Here is a 24470-nt window from a genome sequence, read left to right as displayed (position 1 = left end):
TGTGGAATTTTTTTTTCTCTCCAAGCATCAGTTTCCTTTAAAATATCGTTTGGCATTTTGAATGTACAGGCTTGATGTTATAAACATTCCTCATTGACATTAAGTTTTTAAAAAATAATAAATTTCCATAAATATGCTTTGTGTACAGATTTCTAGCCTTTCCTAAAAGTGTGGGTGAGACTTCCTCTATCTCAGTAGCATATTTAGACTCACTGTGTAGAAGGTAGTATTTAGTCATATATTTTAAGGATATGTTTATCTTTCAAATCTCTTATACAGCTTGTAATTTTAATGGATTGCTAGTAGTTGGGTATGTTGCTAGGCAAATAAAATAACTCTGGGTACCCCTGATATTTTAGCGTGTCAGGTTTGATCTCTTTGCACCTATGAGTTTCCCAGAATTTGGCAATATTTATCTCCCAGTATTACCAGTTCATAAATCTTCATAAGTCCTGGGTTACTTCTGCATTTAAAGATTAGCTTGTTCTCAGAATTGATGAGACCAGGAATACTGTGCTTTGAGTGTCTGAGGCTCTCAGCTATCCCATAGCGGCAGGTACATTCTGGTAGTGACTGTCAAAGGCACACTGTGCTGTTTCAAAAGTAACGTATTTGAATCAAATCAACTGTATATTTGACGCTGGGCTAATTTTACTATTGTTTATACTGTGTGTGTAACACAGTAGGTGAGCTATTGAGCTGGTATGAAAGGCCTCAAATGAGAGTATGTTTAAAGCAATCGTCAACACAGATAGAATCAAATTTGATATGTTTACAAGAGAAGTAGATCAATTAGTGATAAAGCTTAATAGTTTAAGGGAGGAAGCCAGAACATTTACTTACACTTGACAGAATGAAGAGGAGAGCAAAACATAATCTGAGCAGAGCCTTTCTTTTTTTAAGAAATTAGGTCCTCCCCTTACAAAAACAGCTTTTAAGGTGACTGAGATTCCTGAATGAGTTAAATTTTATCATGATTTTGTTGGACATAGTCATGAATTTCTTTTTATCTCTACAGTTGTACCAAACCTGAATAAAGCAGAGGTACTCTAGTGTACTATTTTACACCTTTGTTTTCCTATTAATATTTTGAAAAATTTCCCTTTCTTCCTGAAAACTTTTCTAATCATCTTTCTGTCATCTTTTCTTAGATGCTTCTTAGAAATACTCCTTTACAATGGATATATTCTTAGACTTTCTTTTCCAGCAAGATAGTGGATTAAAACAAAAAAAGCAAAAAAACAAAAACAAAAACCTAATACTTACAAAGGCCTACCTAAAGAAATAAAAAATCTTCAGGATCCAGAAATGAGGAGGGAACTGAAAGTCAGGATGTTTTAACTCTAAGCTGAGACTATAGCTTCCCTGGGGAAGGCTTAGCAGTCTTACGAAAGTAGACTCTTTTGTTTTAACATATATAGGACAAATGAAGAAAGGGAGTGCTCCAACCTGGGGTAAAGGCATGACTTTTCAAAAGTTTAATTCTTTTTAAAAAGGTGAATAAGAAAAATCTGCCTTATAATCTTAGATTATAAGACAGTTAGCTTTTCTATGCTTAGTGTCCGGCTGGAAAATAAAAAAATCTTCCTTGAGAAATGGAAATCTTGGGATTGAGACTTATGTAGGTTTGAGATCTGATTTTAAAGTACCTGTGGGCTCCTGGATGCCTTCTTGATTTGGAATTTCTGAAAGAAGAAAATTCCATATTAACTTCAAAAAAACATTCTTTCAATACAGGATTGCCTTGGGGAATGGGGATTGGAGAAAAAGAACACCCTGATAAGGATGGGCTCATAATAGAAGTGTCCTAAAACATGAGAATATACCAAAAAACAAAAGCAAAAACCTAAAAACAAGAAACAAAACCCGACAAAAATCACAAGAAAAAAGAATCAAGTGTCAAAGACTTAAGATAGTAAAAAGTAATGTATAAGTAAATTACCATGTGTAATGATATAATGATTTATAATGCTAAAAGTCATAAAAGAAGAAATCCAAACCCTAAAAAAATAATTATACCCTTTATATTTGTCAATGTTAACAATCAATGCTAGCTACAATATCAAAGAAGCAAGTAGGAACTAATCAATGTTAGCTACAACACCACACAAACCCAAGATCAAACAGCAAAGGATATTTCTTATTTATATTAGAGTTTGATCAGGAGTTTAGGAGTGGCCTTGCATGTGCTAAATAAGGATTTTTGGCTCCTTCCATCTTGTGTTGTTACTGATGAGGGAACAGAAGGCAAGCTGAGGACAAAGCAGAAGCTGTCATCCCACAACAACCCCCAAGCCCCAGATGGTATCTATGTGACATTTCTCATGCACTCTTGGCTCCCTAAAGCTATGGAAAGGAAAAACAAATGGTTAACTTATAGAGATCACAATCCTGCAAGACACAGGTCTTTAGTTTACAAATGTCTTAGCAATCTATAAGAACAAAACACTTCTATCAATAACTTAGCTTTGAAGGAAGAAGGAAATATAGATACAGTTAAATGCTCTTATAACCTGCAGCCCATTGACAGATACTTGAAGCAGGCAGAGTGTAATGTTCCTCTAGGAAGCTTCCAACTATCCTAACCTTAATGCCTTGCTAGAGGGGTGAAAACAACCCTAACTTGACAATGGCAAGGCCTCAGGTATCCTGTGAGTCTTCTTTAACATATGAAAATCCTTTTGAAACCTCCATTTTCCCTACCTCCCCCAACTCCCAAGTATATAAGCAGCCACACCTCACAACCCTGGTGCAACAGCTCTTTCTGCCCATGGGTCCTGTCCCAGTGCTTTCATAAAACCACCATTTTGCACCAAAGATGTCTCAAGAATTTCTTCTTGGTCATCAACTCCAGACCTCACCCCACTGAACCTCACGTGATATTCCAAAACCCCACCAACTACCATTTCCCAAGATCTTCTCTGAAGGATTGAGCATGTGGACAAGTATGCCATAGGATGTTTTATGAGCCTGGAGGTAGGATACAGCATATCTCCCCATACATGCTATTGTCCAAAACACCACCACAACGTACCAGCCAAACTGCAAAGGACTGGGAAATAAAGAGATGAGGAATAGGACTGGTGAGCCATCTGATCAACCTCTACCTATTCATAAAACCTTAAAACAGTCCTAATTAGAAATGATAGAAGTAGTATGTCAAGACATTCATTCTTTTATTTCACATAAATAGATGGCAGGGAGGGAGACAGATTTCTAATGTTATCCAGGCACTGTTTCAATTGCTGGAGATAGAAGAAGTGAACAAAAAACCCACGGATCCTACCGCTGTGAAACTTTTACAAAGCCTACTTGTGGAAACACACAAGCACCAAAGGATTAGTGTGAGAACCACCAAGTGCTATAAAAATGAAGCAATATGAAAGGAGGCAGAGGGGTTGCTATTCTAGATAGGTTGTTCGAGAAAGTCCCTCCCACCCCCTGCCCCAGAAGGTGAAATTTGAGAGAGACCTTTCACCTTCTTGTTGCTAAATTCAACATTTATTTGTTCATATTTCATTCTGTTGATCTATTAGCAGCATTTGGATCTGCTGTGCATTCTCTTACTTAAAAAAAATGTTTTACTTGACTTTTAAGGCATAACCCTCTACGGTTTTATTTCTGTTTCTGTTTCTTAATGCTGCTATAATAAAATATCACAAACTTAGTGGCTTAAACAGTACAAAACTATTATTGTGCAATTCTCGAGGTCTGAAGTCCAAAATGGGTCTCACTGAGCTAACGTGAAGGTACCAGCAGGCCTGCCTTCCTCTCAAGAGGCTCGCAGAGAGAATCCATTTCCTTGCCTTTTTCAGCTTCAAGAAGCTGCTCACTCTCTTCGGCATGTGGCCTCCTCCTTCTGTCTTCAGAACCAACAGTTTTGCATTTATCTATTTATTCTTCCAGTAAAATCTCCCTCTGACGACTTCTGTCTCCTTCCACTTTTGAGAACACATGTGACTGCACTGAACCCATGCGGATACCAGGATAACCTCCCATCTCAAATACTTAAAGTTGTCTACAAATCCTCTCTTGCCAGGAAAGGTAACCTATCCCCCAGTTCAGAAATTTGGGTGTGGACATGGGTAGGGGGAGGAGCGAGAGGTGGGGGAGGGGGAGGATGCATTATTCTGTCCCCCACACTCACAGACTGCTTTTCTCAGTTTTCTTCCTACTCTTTCTGACTTTTCACATGGAGTATCAGAGCAGGTATACAGCTGTACTGATAGTCAGAATACTGAAATATTTTAATATTGATGGTGGAATAACCTTAACAATAACATTACCAATAACCCTGAGCCCTAGACATTTCTGTCTTCTGCTTGCCCTGAACCCCCAACCCATCCTGAGGACCTCATACTCCTGACCCCACGACTCAAAGTAAATAATGTCTAGCATAACGAGGCTTTAAGGATTGGTCAATTGCTCACCAGTTGTTAGGTGTCTTAAATAGCTTTAAGTCTTAATAGCCTGAAGTCTTAAGACTTCAGATATCATCTAAATGCTGATGACTCCAATTTTCACTTTTAGACTGATTCTTTCTCCAGAAGCCTTAGAATCCTATGTCTAACTAACTATTCAACATCACCACAAACCTGTGATAAACACAGCTCATTTAGAAGTGAAACGCTGCTTTACTCCTTACCTCTGTTTTGCCCAAACCCATAGTCTTCTGTCTTGCAGGAAATCTCAGTACAATCTATGGGCTTTCTCTTAAAAACAGGGGCCTCTCTCTTGCGGCGTCACCGTCAGCAACCTGGTCCAAATCACCATCCGCTCTCACCTGTTATTTCAGCGCCTTCTAAATTCTCTCTCTTGTTCCCTTTGCCCTCTTCTCAACATGCAGCAGGCATGAATGATTATAAACTTCCCTGCTCAAAACTCTCCATTGGCTTCCTTTCTCACCTAGGGAAATCAATGTCCTTCCTTTGGCTTACATCACCTTTATAATCTCTGCATCTCCTGTTCCCTCTCTGAAATTACCTCCTTTTACTTTCCTTCAGCCCTGCTGATCTCTTTATTCCTCAGATAAGTCAGGATGTGCTCCGCATCTGGAAGCCTCTGCCTTGCTGCTTCCAGTCTCCAGAACAGCCTTGGCCGGATCCACACGGCACGATCCTTCATGTTCTTTCCCCGTTGAGTGAACTACGACCCTATGATGGAGTGCTTTCCTTAACCACTATATTAAAATTGTGTACCTTAACTCTTCAGTTCCCCCTTCCTATTTTATAATTCCCCCTAATTTTCCACTTTCTAATGCACTATATATTTTAGTTAATTTATGCTGTGATTTTATATTTCTACCCACTAGAATATGAACTCTATAAGGATAGAGATTTTTGTCTGGTTTGTTCACTGCCTATCCAAGGGTCTACAGCAGGATTGTAGTCATTCATAGTTAAAACCTGAAAAATTAAATGAGACACGTATTTTAGACTTTAAAGGTTACAATAATAAAGAAAAGGTAAAAGTTAGGGTTTAGAGATATAAAATTGCAACATAACAGTGAGTGTATAAAACAAGTCCAACTTCTGTGTAGATAATTAGTGAAAATATATCACAAACTTTAAATATGCATATATTTGGGTACTTTACGTTCTCTTATTAAAATCTATCCTAAGAAAAGAATCAATAAGGAACGCAAAGATTTGGGAATAAGGAAAGCCTCTAAAATCTTCTTTATAATAGTGAAAAAAGGGGTACCTTGGTGGTTCAGTTAGTTAAGAGTATGCCTTTAGCTCAGCTTATGATCCTGGGGTCCTGGGATCGAGCCCTGTGTTGGACTTACTGCTCAGTTGGGGAGCCTGCTTCTCCCTGTCCCTCTGCCTCTCCTCCTGCTTGTGCTTTCTCTCCTTCTCTCTCTGTGTCAAATAAATAAATAAAATGTTTAAAAAATATGTAATAGTGAAAAAAATTTTAAATCAAAACCTTCAAGTTTTTAAATATAGAAACTTAGACAGAAGGAAGTATATTTATACTATGGAACAGTATGCAAACATTAAATTTGTATTTAGATAAATTCTCATTGACATAGGAACTCTTTATAATATACTGATAAATGGAAATAAGCAGTCTATAAAGAGAATGTGCTGAATGATGCTATTTTTGAAGAAGAAGTGTATATCTTTGGACAGTTGTTAACAATGTGGTTTATAGAGTGGAGTGGGAATGTCTTTCCTACCTACCTAATCTTTAAAGAATTTTATTTTAAAATAATGATCACATAGCACACTTATACTGGGAAAAATCAAAATTATATTTGTAATGATCTTCAGGAAGCCATTGATATTATAATGCAAAGGATTTTAAGTGTGAATTGTATATAAATATTCCCTTTCATGGCATTTTATGTGTTTATGATGAATGTCCTGTATTAGTAAGTAGGGCCTAAGGCTCAGAATTTGTTTACAGAATAATCTCTTCAGGTATTTTAGTTTTTTTGAACCCTAACCTGTGGAAGCTGTCTGGCTACAGGTAACAACTATTGAAAAATGTCTTTAACACGACGGCTGACAAGACCATTAAATTTATACCATGCAATGAACCCAATATTTTTCCTCAGAGATTTGACTTAAAATTAACCCACCTCCCTGCTCTGTTTCTAGTCAGTACTACTTGGGCACTAATGTGCAACCTAGTTCCGTTGAGCAGAAGAAGGGGAAATTCCCAATCTGGCCGGAATGGAGCGAGGCTGACATCAATGCAGAGAAGTGGGACGCAGGCAAAGTTGGAAAAGAAAAGGACAAAACAGGAAAAAGCCCTCTATTTGTAAGTCCGCTTGAATGTGACTAGAGCTCATTTTAGTCCTAATTTTAAAGTAGCATAAGATTTGTTAACATGGGAGAGTGCTCATTCTTCTCCAGAGGCTCCCTTCAAGAGAGAAATTTTGTCTTTGTCCACCTGTCTCCCTCCATCCTGCCCGTCTTTCCAAGCCTTAGACCTGGGCTTTGCTAATCCATTTGAGTAAGTGAAAGGAGAGAGATGATCAGAGGGTCATAATGAAATAAAGGGGAAATTGATAGAACAAGTCAGATAGTAGATTTTGGACAGGGTTGGGAACAAAGCATTTAGAGTAGTTTAGAAAATGAAAGCCCCAGCAGACCTGTGAGCTGTTATCTGGTGATGATAGGAGATTTTTTTTTTTTAAAGATGTTACTGTGAGATAAGGGTTGAATCTCTTAATATCCCCCCCTGAAGATATTTGGGGAAGGATCTCAGGTACTCTTTGTTTATCTATGGCCATTGAAACATGATGTGTCCCTGGGACTGGAGCTGAGAACAGTGTGCCTACATTTTCCAAGTATATTATCTTAGGTTCTTTTGCCTATTTAAAAATGTTTACTCTATTTCTAAAGACTTCTTTTTGAGGGTATGAGTCTGGGTTGCATTTTAAATATGACCCTTTGGGGCATCTGGGTGGCTCAGTTGGTTAAGTGTCTTCCTTTGGCTCAGGTCATGATCCCTGGGTCCTCCCATGGAGCCCAGCATCAGGCACCCTGCTCACCGTTGAGTGGGGAGACTGCTTTTCCCTCTGTCTGCCACTCCCCCTGCTGGTGCACGTGCTCTCTCTCTCAAATAAATAAAGAAAATCTTTTAAAAAATTTAAAAAAAAATATGACCCATTTATTTGGTGCAACAATTCATTGAACAAAAATGTTTATGAAACACAATGCAGTTTCAAAACACAATCAAAATTGCCAGAATGACCATGATGAACTCTGGGGTGTTTATTTGCATCGAGAACTCTGGAATGGTTCTTATTGGCAATTATATTTTGTTCACAAAATGCAGAAGTATAAATTGCATAATTCATTACAGTAATTTGTTTACAAAAGATAACAAATGTAACTAATTGCTGATTCTGTTAGTACCTGAACAATTTCAGATTAGGAACATATGAGGGAATACATTCTTTTCACCATACCTAGGGTGACTGTGGAACTTTTAGACGGACAGGGCTTTTGAACTCTGTGGGTTCAAATGACAATGGTCATAGTCTACATATTTTTAACAGAAATTTACAACTAATGGGAGTTGAATGTGAATGTACATCAGGAAGATAGACTGTACAAATCCCCAGTAAGGACTGAGCTCTAGAACAGACCTTAAGACAAGCCATTATAGAGTGTGAAGGATAACAGGGTGAAAGGCAGCCATGCCTGAAAACTGAAATAGGAAATAAGATACAAATAAGATATAAACTGAAACATGTAAGGGCCCCTCAAGTGCAAATAAGCCTTTACCAGGTGACTATGAAGAAATCCTGCAGATCTCTGGGAGGTTAGGCATCAAATTCTGGAACTTACCAACGTTACTGAAACAAGGGCACATCTGTTGAAAGAACATTTATTGGAGGAAAACCATTGAGACTGGAAAAGTAACATGTGTGCTGGATACTTGATACCCATTTCATTTGGGGGGCAACATATAGGAATGTTGCTAAGTGAACATCAGACTCCAACATTGATTCTGTGGTCCTTGGACCATGTATAAAACTGCATGATTAGGGCAGCACCAGCCTTCCTCCTGTGGTGAATTGGGAATATTCCAATGGTGTGTGACACTTCAGAACCTGAGCCAACATTCCATTCTGCCTCTGCCATCTTCACGAGACAGAAGAGTATCAGGTCAAACCCTGGTTCTTACAAGAGCACAGATACCATATGGGATACAGTCTTGCTTCCCACTCCCAGTTCTGCTCTACAACCTCAACATTCATGGCTGTGAAGTGACAGTCCCTCACGGGAGTGAGGGTTGGACACCCCAAGCATGTCACATTTGCAACATCGACAGTTTACCAGGGTCAATTACCTTAAGCATTTGACTATAGCAAGTATCCTTGGAATTTTATAGAAAGTCTCTTCTTTAGATGTGAGGCTAGTGATCAGGAAATCAGCATCAGATAAACTAACCCTTCCCTGTAATTCCAAAGTCTCAATTCTTCAGCTAAGTGACAGCAACAAAAAGACATGGTGGGTGAACCAAACAGATATATATAATGAAGCATTGTAAGGTGCATATAAGAAATACACCTAAGGCAAAATGACTTAGAAAGATGACCATTTACCTCTAACTTAACATGGAGAAAAGGGAATCATACCAGATTATGATATGGTAAACTCCCATTTACCTTTCTTTTTCTCTCCTTAAAGACATTTAATAGTTCAAGGCATGACAATGAAAGGCCAAACAGAAAGTAGTGGCTGGGGTTTATGCCAGTTTTTCTGGGCTGAAGAGAGAGAGAATATTGAAAGGGGCTGCGAAAGCAGCCAAAACTAGAACCCAAATCCCAGAGGTAATTACAGAACCACAATCTAAATATTTCCCATATAATTTTACTTCAAGAAATTTAACCAAATCCTAAGCTATATGTGTGAAGATTTTTCTGCTGAGCAAATGAGTAAAAAACAACAGTTTGGAAGTTAGATAACAGAAAATATTTCATGACGCTATGGCAAGAGATTGGAATTTAGGGTATACCAAGGTGAAGGGACTCAGACACTCTAACTTTTCAGTGAGTACCCAAATATGGCTATAGCATTCTGTGTTGAGTAAGTAAAGCAAGGCTACACCAGCCCAGTCAAACCCTGAGACCCAGTGTTGATGGGGTCAAGTTCATTTTGTACTTTGCCTTCCAGAAAAGAATGAAATCCTTCTCTCTGGTGGAAGGTGTCATTATTTAGGACCCATATACATTTTTATATGCAACACTTATCATACAACCCAAATTTATCACACATGAAAAGAATTAGGACAAAGTGGCTGAAAAACAAGAGGAAAAATTAAATAATAGAAATAGATCCACGAGTGACTCTGATTTTGGAATTGTCAGATAAGGGACTTTAAAATAACTGAATTATTTGTAAGGGAGGAAAACAAAACAAAACAGAACAACATGAAGCAACCCCAGAAGTCTAGTGTGTCTCTTGGAAACGTCAGTCTATTGTTCAGGGACTCATTCTTGGATCATTTTGACTAGATATTGGGATTGCCTTTGTCTTCATTCAAAGTATTTCAGATCTTAAATATGCTCCAGATACACACAGGCACTTTGTGAAAAAGCTCAGACAGTGCCCTCAAATATAACCAATTTCTCAGGTCACACTAGCATTAGGACAAAAATGTGATTACCATAGGGGTGCCTGGGTGGCTCAGTGGGTTAAGCCGCTGCCTTCAGCTCAGGTCATGATCTTGGGGTCCTGGGATCGAGTCCCGCATTGGGCTCTCTGCTCAGCAGGGAGCCTACTTCCCTCTCTCTCTCTCTGCCTGCCTCTCTATCTACTTGTGATCTCTCTCTGTCAAATAAATAAATAAAATCTTTTTAAAAAATGTGATTACCATAAAAATCACAAAATAGTATTTACTTCCCTCTGTCACTATTAACTCAGGTGAAATTTAGTACTCCTAATTTTTCAATACAGATAGTTTATATTCCTACAGCATTGTTTTTGTACTCCCAGCACTTTTCATTTTCTGTAAGGCTCACAGCCACAACTTAACTGTTTTAGGATCTGTGAGAACTTTTACACAGTAGCTACTTGAAATCTAATGTACTATATTCTAGCATTCGAGAGTAGATATCTGGATATCATTCTTCCTCCAGAGTTTACTAACTCATTCTAAGGACTCAAAAATTAATAAATTAATTGCATTCCTGGGCATTTACCTCTGAGAAATGGAAACTTATGTTTATATAAAAACCTGTAAGCTATATGCAAAAATTTATAGCAGCTTTATAAGTAAGAGTCCCAAATTAGAAACAGCCCAAATATCCTTCAATGGACAGATGGTAAATAAACAAACAAATATCCATATCATGAAATATTGCTCAGCAATAAACAAAACAAACTATTGAGCAAACTATTTGAGCAACAGCTCAAATAATATCCCAGGAAATTGGCGGAGAGGGAAAAAAGCCAATCCACAATGTTACATGCTATATGATTCCATTCATATAACATTTTTTTTTTTGAAGATTTCTTATTTGTTTATTTGAGAGAGAGTGCATGCATGTGAGATCAGAGAAAGGGACAGAGGGAGAAGAAGTGAGAATCTCAAGCAGATTCCCTGCTGAGCACAGAGCTCAAAGCAGGGCTTGATCTCAGGACCCCAAGAGTCAGACGCTTAACCGAGTCACCCAGGTGCCCCTCATATAACATTATTGAAATGACAAAAGTAGACCAGATTAATGATTGCCAGGTGGTAGGAATTAAACAGGTGGTAAGGGGGTGGGAGAGTGGACATGGCCATAAAAGGGCCTAGGAAGGATCCTTGTGATTCTGAAACTGTGGTATATCATGACCGTCAACGTCAGTATTCTGCTTGTAACATTGCACTCTGGTTTTGGAAGATTTCCCACTGGAGAAACCGAATAAAGAGAACACAGGAACTCTCATTATTATTTCACAGCATGAGTTGTGAATCTATAATTATCTCAAAGTAACATGTTTAATTTTAAAAATTAATAAATGAAAGTCAGGTCCAAGATTCAAAAATTTCACTGGCATACAATCATATTTATGATTTTTAATCTTCACTTTTCAAGTAAAAACAACAACAATCTTTTCAGTGCAAAATATGTCCATATCTGGCCCATCCAAATTGCTTTCTTACCACACCTACCTCACATTCCAAAGCAGCTCATGCTCATTTTGATTGCTTCCTCTGCAATAAAATGTTACTCAACAATTGAGGTTTTGTTCAGTATAATACAGTATTATTAACTTCCATATTTACCAAATACTCCATGAGCTACTTCTGAGAGCAATTATACAAATTGCTCCATAAATGCATATTTATTGATTGAATCTATGAACTTACTGATTTTTTATTAGGATTGAGTTGGTTTCATTTTTTTAGAATCATATGGAGACAAAAAACTCAATATATTTTTTTTATACAGCATTTTTTTGAAGACCCCGAAGGAAAGATTGAATTACCACCATCGTTGAAAATTTATTCCTGGAAACGTCCACAGGATTTTTTAATTAATCGGGTAAGAAACATTTTCACTATTGAACAAAATACATGTTAACTGTGAGCTATAATATCCTAGTTATGAAAATTTTCATTTTAAAACAATGTAGGGTAAATTTTTCCCATGGTATTTAGTAAGAAAAAGGAATACTTTTTGACATTTAATAGAGATAAATGTTTATCAGCATAGTTTAATATCACTTGTACTGGCTCCTAAGAGCATATTGAAATTTTGTGTAAAGTCTTGAGTTGTTTTTTTTTCTTTTTTACATGATATCAAAGAAGAGCCTAAAACCTGTGGGAAGTTATTCCTTAATTTCTGACTGACAGAATTACCCTTTACTGCTGCTTAGCAGGAACTTACGTGACCTGAAGATCTGTTTACTCTACTGTTTATTAGCGTTAATTTTCTAGTCCAGGAGACTGGCACTTGACTCTCTGCATTCCAGGTATTTCCAAAGCATTTCCCAAGGGTGATCTTCATTTCTGGACTTGACGCCCAGCCACTTGAGTCACATTGACTGGGACATCACCAGAGAAGCCATCCTTTAAAATAGCATTGTGTACATGAAAACTTTGGATCCACTGGTCTGCCTTCTTAACAGTCATGTTAGTTTGAACATATTTGCTGTTTCCAAGGGTCTAATTATCTCTAACTCTTTTTTTTTTGTTTATGACTCTCCTAGAATTTTCATTTAATGCACGGAAAACCAGTAGGCTAAAATAGTTACTTAGTGTTAATCAAATGGTTGTAAAGGAGCTGATTCTTCCATTGATTATTGAATCACAGTTTCACACAAAGTGATTTTATTCCTAAAATTTTTAGCCTTTATAAGCACCACTACTATTGCAAGAAAATACAATTTATCCACCATATTTCCAATTGCTGTTACTAGTCGAGAAGATCAGATAATCCTAATTACAAAGATATTTAGTAAAATAAAAGAATAAGATATATTTCAACAGAATATTTATTGAATGCCTACTTGAAAGATATTCTAAATAAATCAAATGTCCATGAACCATGCCTTTAAATTACTTATAATGTTAGATAATACTGGTATGAAGAATATAAGTTCTTTGGTGTTAATATAGCGCACTTAATAATAGTGTATTATTCATAATATTCAGGCTCTGTGCAGTGGAAGTGCAGGGTTTACATTCCACGCAAATAAAGGATATTAAGTCCCTAAAGTGAGAGTGTTTCAAATGTGAATAAGTAGAAAAGTTTTACACCACCTTTTTCTTTTTAACATACCTTAGTTCTGAGAGATAACACTTGTATTATAAATGAATTCATCCGTTGGTGGTGGTAACACTTCTCCCTACATTTATCGTAATGTTGCTGCTCATCTCAACACCTCTGTTCTGTGCTGACCTCTTCCTCTTGATCATGTGCACGAACTCCTCTTGGATTGTGGATCAGAATAGCCACAGCGGAAAGTCTAGCTAGCTAGGATAGTCTTGGATTAATGTTTTTTAAGTTTTAATGTCTAGATCCACAGTGGTAAATATATTTTACATGGAAACTCATTAACTGTGTGCATACAGAAAGGTCAGACAAAAATTTAGCAAAACAATAATGACCTTCCTACATGAGATTGACACTATTCTACTCTAAGCCAAATATGAAGTTGGAGGACATGATTTTAAGTCAGAGAGAAGCTAAAATATGTGATTTAAGATAACAATCAACATGGGCTATACAACTGAGGAGGTTAACAAGCTCTGACCAGTGAGGGAATGATCAGTTTTGTATATTTCGGAGAATCAGGTATGGATGGTTCAGGTCCTTGAGTAATGATGATATTGAGCAGATGTAAAGTGTCTGAACATGGATTCTGTCTCAAGTGCAGGTGTAGGGAATAGAGACCTCCACAGAGATGTCTACCTTAAAATTTGCTGTCTTTTACACACCATCAGTTTCTATCTTATATCGATTGGCAGGCAGCTATTAAGTCTCACACCTCAAATTTTAGTTATTCAATATTTAATCTATAATCATTTTTAATGTATGTTGTTACTTGGTGAAGAGTGTGGCCATTTTAGAAGTACAATTAGCCAAAACAGAATTTAAAATACACATTTTTAATAAAATATTTTATATAATATATATCAAACTTATTATGATCATAAATTATAAACTAAGAGTCAACTCAGGCCTTCAAGGTAGTTTGGGTTAATTTGTCTCAGACATAAAGAAATATTTTATTGAGTTTTCAAGATGCTCGTTATACATGTGATTGAGAGTAGTTGATGACATTAGTTTCCATGATAATCTTTTATTAATCAAAACCATATTTATGTTAATTTGATATGTTAAGTATATAAGCTTGATATGAATTGTAACAAATTTTTAAAAACTGTTATAAATCATATTTTCCCTTATTATGTTTATTCCTTAGGGATCTAAATGTACAAAAGCATCTTTAGATATATACCAATTCAATAATGACCACCATATGATTTTTTTAAAGATAAGAGGATTTGAAATTTGGCAAGATTTTAAAAAGCCGTCATACCTAGTATGTTTTTTCAAAGGGATAAAGATGTTTTTCCTGCTAGCATGTGTTAACTAAGCTTCAGGTTTAACTTGAAAGTTTAATTTAAATTTTAAGTCATTTTTTAAACTCTCATACTGTGTGTGTATGCATGCTGAGATCATCTGCATATATTATAACATTTCATTTGTGTATGAAAATACTGTGTTTGATAGGCATTACATATGAAGTGAATGGTACCCATAGCTCTAAAAGGGTTATCTTATGGAATAATGAGCTTTATTTATTTTTTTTCTTTTAATTTCTCTGGTTGTGAGAAATGAGATCAGGTTTGACTTGTTTATATTGCATGAAACTATATTTCATTCAGCTACATTTCCTTCATTTTTCCTAAGGGGGAATATCTCTTTTTACATATATTTTTAATTTCAGGCTCCAGTAGTTGTGAGAAATGAAATCCTGTTTGATTTGTTTTCAGCAAATGAACATTTACTCTGCAGTGAGGTATGTAAGGAAGTTTTAACTGAAGTTTTAACTGAAGCCTGATTTCAGGCTTCATTTTCCAGACCTGCTTAAAACAATTCCCAGACCGTCAATTTCAGTTCTCCCTTGCTCACCTCTAAGTTTTGGTGTAACTCAGTATTTTATACACCAGACATTCAAAGAGGAAGAGAAGCCTCTTCTGTTAAGTTTAATGAGCAGATGGTGGGAAAATGTTAGCATTAGCTTTGCTGTGCCCCTACTCTCCTTCCCATAAACCCATGGTAGCTGGGATCTCATGATCTGGGCTTTCTCCTCTTAGTGCAAATGCCTAGCAATGGACAGGAAGTTGCTTGGAACTTGCTCTACATAGTGCTCAAGGGCAGGGAGTCCTGATGTTGTTTGACTTGCTAATACAGGGAAAATCTCACCTAAACACCCCCAGCTCTCCACCCTGGGTTTTCTCCATCAGAAGCAGACTCTGTTCCACTTTCCTAAGGCAGTTCTATCAGAAGCAGGTCTTTTTATTTAAAATTATTTTCTCCCAGAAAAAAATTTTGTGCCAGTGAGAATTAATAGTCATTATTGATTCAAACACTTTGCCTTTCTTATGTTAAATATCTTTTTTAAAAAAGATTTTTATTTATTTATTTGACAGAGAGAGATCACAAGTAGGCAGAGAGGCAGGCAGAGAGAGAGAGGAGGAAGCAGGCTCCCCGCTGAGCAGAGAGCCTGATGCGGGACTCGATCCCAGGACCCTGAGATCATGACCTGAGCCGAAGGCAGTGGCTTAACCCACTGAGCCACCCAGGCATTCATCTTATCTTAAATATCTTGACGAAGATTAAAGTCAAACATTTCTTTCTTCAACCAGGTTGTACTAAGTAGTATAATGTTATCTCTAAAGTGTTTTATACTTTATATTTTAGTCTAAAATATGCTTATTTTATAATCCAAAGCATGCATAGACTTCAGCTTTTCATTTTTAAAGGAAGTATAAAATATTCTAGCAAAATTCCCAGGAATACATACAGGAAGATATTTGATTTACCTTTCTTTTTCAACTAAACTAAACTTGAAGAAACGTCCTAGATAATGTAAATTAAGGAAAACATGAATCTTAAAAGGTTAGTCTCAAGTATTTAATCTTCTTATAAACCAGGCAGTTAAATGCAAGATGATTATTTCAGAAAATCCCATGCTACTAGGGTAATGTCTTTACTTAACAACCACTGTGACCCAGAGATTTTTTTTGTCCATTGTTTCTATTCCCTATAAAATACTGAAAAATAGATAGCATAATCTGCATTTTACAGACAGCATTACATAAATTGCAATTTAAAGATGGTGAAATGACATTCCCCAGAGCAGAAGGATCTGAAGGAAGATTCAAATCCTGGTCTGTTTCCACTGTGAAGCTCAACTCTCCACTGCGCCTTGTTGCCCATTGAAAACTCTGCAAGGGGAATTTTGTTCAGAGCCCTTTTGCCCCCGCAGATTGGCATATGAAATACGAGACTTAGAGGATATTTAAATGTGTGTGCAATTTTCTTTCTCATATCTCATTCCTTGTCTAGCTGACCCTATTGACATAGAAGAAATCATTTTCTTTGCAAATTTCTCAATGTTTGCAGAGGGATATCTTAATCGTTTATAAAAAGTCAATCCCAAAATAATATTACTGCTCTCAGGTGCATTCATTCTCTCTCTCTCTCTCTATCTCTTTCACACACACACACACACACACACACACACACAGTTGAAATGGAGGTCAATGTCAAACCACTAGTAGTTTACTCTGGAAGACAGCTCTTAGCTGAGTGTGTTTAGTATTAAGTCTTTTTAGCTTGTATTGTGACTATATTTCCTGACAACAAAGGCAAGAGCTATGACTTTATTCTGTAGATCAGAAATCAAAATGTGAAGCACATTACAAGTAGAATTTAATATGAAAAAGTAGATTGGAAAAAGTAGTAGGTTTTGACTGGTTTCCCACCTAAATTATAGTACCAAGAATTGAAGAACAACTGATTAACATGAATGACTTTTGTCTCTAGCTGATGAGATGGATTATCAGCGAAATCTATGCAGTGTGGAAGATATTCAATGGAGCTACTTTGAACAATTATTTTAAAGGGAATGCAGGGGAACCTCCTCCTCTCATCTGGAAGCCCTGGGAACACATCTATTCTCTGTGCAAGGCTGTGAAAGGTCACATGCCATTATTCAATAACTATGGGAAGTATATCGTGAAACTTTATTGGATGGTAAGTTAGTTCATATTCATGTGCTTTGTAATTCGTCTGCCCTTCATATTGAAATATATTTGTCTTGCACGCTGTTACCTAGGCTGTTACAAGATACAGGACATCAATTATGCAGACACTGGAAGATATGTCCTACGTGTGTAATTTGGGGTCAATAACAAACATCGTTGTTTGTCCTGAGACCCCAATCCCACATGCTTTTTATACTGCAGTTGCTTGGACCATGGAAGGGTGGTCCTCTGCTATCTCTGTCCTGTCAGGCAGGTGGCCTGGGTGGACAGGTGGATGCATGGGGCTCTCTCCCTTCCTCCTTTGTCTGTGATTGTGGATGGGGTCTTGAGCAGAGGGAGTGCTTGAGCATGATCCATTCTTTCTCTCCTGGTATTTGCTGCTCCTGAGGGGCCTGGTCCCACCCAGGCTTTGCCCTAAATTTGAGATTTGTACTCAAGTTAACAAATGTTGGCCTGACAAGACGTTTTTGCTTCTGCCTGAAAAGGAGCAAATGGGATAGCAGAAATAGAGAGTTAAAAATCCCCTAGTTAATAAGGCGAAGTAGGCTCACACCACATTCAGCAACACTAGATTACGAAACACCTTTGAGTTTTTGTTGGTGGCTTCTTTTTTTTTTTTTTTTAAAGAAAGAGGGAGATCACAAGTAGGCAGAGAGAGAGAGGAGGATGGAGGCTCCCTGCTGAGCAGAGAGCCCCATGCCGGGCTTGATCCTAGGACCCTGGGATCATGACCTGAGCTGAAGGCAGAGGCTTTAACTCACTGAGCCACCCAGGTGCCCCGTCACATATATGCTTTTTGAATAAACATTTTTGTTGGTATTTATCTCTGAACACCTTTATAATAAGGTATCCTTTATTTCCTCTATAAAAGGGTTTCGTGTTTATCATCCTGCTCAACTTCTCTCTTGAGCATTTTATTTTCATTCATCTTTCATTCAGCTGGAATGTGCATTCCAGAATTTTATTCACTTAGAATATATATGCTGTATATTTTGGGTCATTTTAAATACTGAGGTATATTTTCCTTTATATATGATTATTATATGAATGTAATTTGCTTACATATGGAATACTTGGATAATACCGTTTTGTTTTAGAACACAACAGCCAGTGTCTGCATATCCTCTGGGTTTAGTGTTAAAAACACTCATTCTGAGGCCTTTACTCTATACCTTTTCTGAAACCCTAATACCTTATCTCACCAGTCCCTGCTTCATTTTTTTCCAGAGCACTTGAGTATGGAGTACCCCATCCTCTTAGTGAATTCATCAGTGTATGTAAAAATATACAAGAAGCTATAGCCCTCTAGATGCTTTCTTCATTCAAGCATTTTGCTTCAATGTATATTTCTTATATTCATATATTGGTCCAGTCTACAGGGTTTTTTCTTTTTTATTACTAAAGTACAGAAGATACAAAAGTTACATTAGTTTCAGGTATATAACATAGCAATTCACTAAGATTATACATTAGGCTATGCTCACCACAAGTGTAGCTACCATCTGTAACCTTTCAACTGTCATACTGTCATTGACTATATTCCCCATGCTGTATCTTTTATTCTCATGACTTATTCTTTCCATAACTGGAAGCCTGTATCTCCCACTCCCCTTCACCCATTTTGCCCATCCTCCCATACTCTCGCTTCCTCCACTCTAGCAACCACCAGTTTGTTCTCTGCATTTATGGGTCTCTTTCTGCTTTTTGCTTGTTATTTTATTCATTTGTTTTGTTTTGTTTTGCTTCTACATATAAGTGAAATCACATGGTATTTATCTTTCTCTGATTGACTTATTTCACTTAGCATGATACCACCCTCTAGGTCCATCCACGTTGTCACAAAGGGCAAGATCTCATTCTTCTTTATGGCTGAGTAATATTCCATTTTGTGTGTGAGTGTGTGTGTGTGTGTGTGTGTGTGTGTGTGTGTGTATCCCCCATCTTTTTCTATTCATATATCAGTAGACACCAGGTTGCCTCCATATCTTGGCTATTGTAAATAATGTTGCAATAAACATAGGGGTACATATATCTTTTCAAATTAGTGTTTTAGTTTTCTTTGTTTTTCTAGTAGTGGAATTCCTGGATCATTTAGCATTTCTATTTTTAATTTTTTTGAGGAACCTCCATACTGTTTTCCACAGAGGCCACACCAATTTACATTCCCACCAACAGGGCACAAGGGTTTCTTTTTCTCTAATATCCTCAACACATGTTATTTCTTGTCTTTTTTATTCTATCCATTCTGCCACCTGTGAAGTAATATCTCATTGTAGTTCTGGTTTGCATTTCCCTGGTGATGAGTGATGTCGAGCATCTTTTCATGTGTCTGTTAACCTGTATGTCTTCTTAGGGAAAATGCCTATTTAGATTTCCCGTCAATTATTAATTGGGGTATTTGTTATTATGGTGCTGACTCATAGAAATTCTTTATTTATTTTGGATAATAACTCCTTACTGTAGATATCATTTGTAACTATCTTCTCCTACTCACTATGTTGCCCTTTTCATGGCTTTGTCTGCTGTACAAAGCTTTTTATTTTGGTGTGGTCCCAATAGTTTATTTTTGCTTTTGTTTTCCTTGCCTTAGGAGGCATATCTAGAAAAATGTTTCTACAGCTGATGTCAAAGAAATTACTGACTATGTTTTATTCTGGAAGTTTTATAAATTCAGGTCTCACATTTAATCCATTTTCGGGTCTTTCTTCCATTTAGAGTTTATTTTTGTGTATGGTGTAGGAAAGTGGTCCCATATCGTTCTTTTGCATGTAGCTGTTCAGCTTTCCCAGCACCATTTATTGAAGACACAGTCCTTTCCCCATTATGTATTTTTGCCTCCTCCTTTGTCATAGATCAACTGACCATATAAGTATGGGTTTATTTCTGGACTCTCTGTTTTTTTTTTTTTTTTTTTTTGACAAAGGGAAAGAGAGATCACAAGTAGGCAGAGATGCAGGCAGAGAGAGAGGGGAAAGCTGGCTCCCTGCTGAGCAGAGAGCCCGATGCGGGGCTCGATCCCAGGACCCTGTGGTCATGACCTGAGCCGAAAGCAGAGGCTTAACCCACTGAGGCACATGTGCCCCTGGGCTCTCTATTCTATTCCATTGATCTATATGTCTATTTTTGTGCCAGTACCATACTGTTCTGACTACTAAGGATTGTGGTATACCTGAAATCTGGGATTATGATACCTCCAGATTTGTTCTTCTTTTTCAAGATTGCTTGAGGCTACTTGGGGTCTTCTGTGGGTCCATACAAATTTTAATCGTATTTATTCTAGTTCTGTGAAAAGTGTTGTTGGTATTTTGATAGGGTTTGCATTGAATCTGTAGATTGCTTTGGGCAAGAAGGATATTTAACAAAATTATTCTTCTAATCCAAGAGCATGGGCTATCTTTCCATTTGTTTGTGTCATCTTCAATTTTTTTCATCAGTATTTTAAAGTTTTCAGAGTAGAGGTCTTTCACCTTCCTTGTTAAGTTCATTCCTAGGTACTTTGTTCTTTTGAGTCTAATTGTAAATGGGATTGTTGTCTTAATTTCTCTATCTGCTACTTCATTACTAGTGTATAGAAATGCACTGATTTTTATATATTAATTTTGTATCCGCAAGTTTACTGAATTCATTTATTCCAATAGTTTTGTAGTGAAGTCTTTAAGATTTTCTATGTATAGCATCATGTAATCTGCAAATATTACCTTCAGTTCCTTTTGTAAGGTAAATACACAAGCCAGGTCACTCTACTGTCCTGTTAGTTTTTCCCTATGTTGGTCTGTTCTTTAAAATTGAAATTGTAGTCCTTGAAAGGATATTGAATACTGATTGCAGTGATAATAAATAGATAGATGCAATTTTTACAGGGCAAAAAACAAGGACTTTGCTGTCTCAGAGGCTGCATTCATGCGATAGGGAGATGGTACCTTGTTTGCTGGTTGGTAGAAATTTGTTCTCTCAGGCCTAGGGCCAAATATTTTTACTTGTTTCTATCTACCTCCCAGGTGGCAGGGCTGAGTCAACATCTGTGTGCATGGCAGTTGCAGTAAAGAATTAGAGTAAATTCTTTCTGACAAGATAAACATTTTTTTAAATCTCTTTCTAGATATACACAATTTAATTTTTGACTTTTCTCTTCTAATTCTAGTTCAGTATTTATATGTCTATTCTTTGTTTTTCACATCAAATATTTGAGAAACATATTCATAGCAATAAGTTCTGTTACCTTCTACTGCTTGATTCGGTATAAGGAGATGGACACATCTTGGTTCTATACTATTTTCCTTCCTCTGTCATCTCTCTTAACACTTTGAGTCTTCTTCCCCTTGCTGTCTTCTTCTTTTTTCTTTTTTGTCTTCAATTTCTTGATGCTTGCTTACCTTTTTGTCATTGGGCACTGATTTTCCTTCTCTGCCTTATTGCACATGTATCTCCTTCCCCTTTCCTGCTGTCCCTCCAAGCATTTCTCTTCATCATTCTTTGAAGCAAACCCTCCTGTCAGAAACTCTCTGCCTGACATTGAAGGTGCAGATTTTTACACCAGCATATCATTTTCCCCAGAGAAGTATTTCTACTATTTCCAGTTTGGATTCTAAGGACCTAGAATCAAAGTTCTTCAACACCAGTCAGACAAATGTTTGTTGAGGAGCATAAGGAACAATGTTATAAAACAGAGAAGTTCCTCTCTTCCTCTCCCTGGAAGTGATGGAACACTACGGGAGCCACATGCAGCTGGGTCATGTTCCTTCTGTTTTCAGCATTCCTCTGGCCCCTTGACAGAAGCAATTAAGTGAGCACTTTCCACTCAAGACATGTATTGCTCTTCGCTGCTTTCCTGAGAGTGTCCCAGTGCTTTCATCTGTCTCTGAATAAACAGGGAAAACACACACATTGGGACCAATAATTTTCTCCAGTCACCATCAATCTATTGATATATAAAAAAATGTATTAGGTTTTGTTTCTGATAGACCCTTACACTTCTTAAGGACAAAATTATTGTCAAATTCAGAGTTTCTTAGACAGTAAGGTGCAGAAAACCAACAGTACCAACACTACCTCTTTTGCTTCCCGAGCCCCAGCCCCGACCCCCTGAGAGGAGTCTCTGGCCAAATCCTGCACTCCAGCATTTGAAACACACTCTCTCCCAGCCAGTGACATTTTTGTTCTTTAAGATTGAGCAACAGTGTTTTCAAGATATATACCTTGAGAAGTTATTTTTCTATCATTAAATTACTTTTTACAAAATAGAAATGTTTTTGTTATTTCATTGTTATTAACATTGTAAATGCTTTCAGTAAAACAAGTTCAAACATTATTAAAATGTTCAAAGTAGAGAGTGAAAATTCATTATTGTTCTGCCTACATAGCCAATCATAATAAATGACTTATGTGTATCTTCTTAAACATTTTTCTTATAAATATATGTAAGCCTACTACATATAATTTATAGTAATAGTGGGATGGTATGGTACTTCCTGTTCTGTAATGTATTTTTTTCCCTAACTCTAGGCATTATTTATGCTAATATATATACTGATCTACCTTGTACTCCTTTGTTCGAATGTAACAATAACCATACATATTTTGTTAATTTCATCTTGACATTTAGATTATGACCAGTGTTTTACCAATACAGTTCTGTAAAATAGCATCTTTGTGTATATATTTTGCCCATTTATATGACTATTTTTTTTCTGGGATATCTACATGTGGAATTATTTTTATAAGTATATCCAAGCTACTCTTACATTTTAATTTCTGTGCAATTTGCATTTGATATAATTGGGATTTAAGTCTGTTATTTTATTACTTGTATACTCTGTTACTTCTGTTATTTACTTATTTTTTTTGTAGCTGTTTCCCTTTTTCTGTGTGTTTTTGAACATTCTTTGGGATTCCATTTTGAGTTATTTCTGGTGTTTAGTATGTCTCTATGTATTACTTTTTTGTCTAGTAGTTGCTGTAGGGATTAAAATATATATGCTTAGCTTTTCACAGTCCAGTAATAGCAGCATTTTGCCACTTATATAGATATAGAGAACATAGATACTTAACCACCATTTGGGCCCCTTTATCCCCCTCCCTTTATAGCATAGCTGTCTAGATATTTTTTTATACATAATCAGAACCTGCTCATAAGTATTGTCTTTAAATGTTAAATATAATTTTTAAAGCTCAAGAGGCAAAGAATACTTTATAAACATTTTGTATTATTGTATAGCCATACATAGCTTATACTTTATTTATAGCTATACATATGTTTATATTTTTCTTTGCTCTTTATTCATTCCTGATGTCCTAAGATTTCTTCCATTTCCTTTTTTTTTTTTTAAAGAATTTCCTTTTACCATTCTTTATTGGGGCCAGTCTTCTGGTGATAAATTATATTAACAATTTTTGGTCTGGAAAAAAAATTTTTTTTAAGGTTCATTTATTTATTTCAGTGAAAGAGAGTGCAGAGAGTGGGCCAGAGGAAAAAGGAGAGTGAAGCTCAAGCAGACTTCACACTGAATACAGAACATGACTTGGGGCTCAATCTCACGACCCTGAGATCAAGACCCGAGCTGACACTAAGAGTCAGACACTTAACCGAATGGGCCACCCAGGTGCTCCTTGTCTGAAAATGTTTTATTTCACCCTTATTCCTAAGAGGTATTTTCACTCAATATAGCATTGTGAGTTGGCAGGCTTTTTTCCCCTCAACATTGACAACTAGTTGGCTATCTTCTTCTGGCTTCTGTGGTTTCTGAGGAACAATTGGGTGTTCTTTTCTCACTAGCAATTTTAAGGCTTTTTCCTTTGTCTTGAATTTTCACAAGTTTGAATTTGATGTGTCTGGGTGTAGATTTCTTTGGGATTATCCTCTTTGGGATATTCTGAGCTACCTGAAACTGTTGAGTCATGTCTTATGACAAATTTGGGAAGTTTTCAGCCATTATTCATTTAAATGTTTTTCCATCCCCACATTCTTTTTCCTCATTTCTGGGGACTCCAATGACATACTAGTTATATCTTCTTCTCTTGTCTCGCAGATCTTTGAGGTTTATGTCATTTTAAAAAATCTACTTTCCCTTGTTGTTCATAATTCTATTGAACTAACTTCTAGTTCACTAATTTCTTTGCTATTTGCATCTGGCTATTGATCTTTCCCTATGTTTTGTTTGTTCAAGTTCAATATTTCTGGTTGTTTCCTCTTTCACATTTTTTTTTACTTCTTTGCTGAGATATTCTATATTTATTTG

At 36.7% G+C, this 24470-nt stretch overlaps 1 protein-coding gene across 1 annotated transcript in view; it reads left to right on the top strand.

Annotated features, from left to right (window-relative positions):
• The window catches only part of ADGB (androglobin), a 191142-nt gene that overhangs the window by 24600 nt on the left and 142072 nt on the right, over positions 1-24470 (top strand). Inside the window, exons 3-6 of the mRNA XM_046004182.1 lie at positions 6606-6768; positions 11903-11995; positions 14910-14981; positions 17015-17224. Coding sequence (XP_045860138.1) covers positions 6606-6768; positions 11903-11995; positions 14910-14981; positions 17015-17224 — 538 coding nt within the window. The remainder of the gene's footprint in view (positions 1-6605; positions 6769-11902; positions 11996-14909; positions 14982-17014; positions 17225-24470) is intronic.

The sequence above is a fragment of the Meles meles genome, chromosome 5, assembly GCF_922984935.1.
Source record: "Meles meles chromosome 5, mMelMel3.1 paternal haplotype, whole genome shotgun sequence".
NCBI classification, from domain to species: domain Eukaryota; kingdom Metazoa; phylum Chordata; class Mammalia; order Carnivora; family Mustelidae; genus Meles; species Meles meles.
This window is presented reverse-complemented; position numbering and strand designations above follow the sequence as displayed.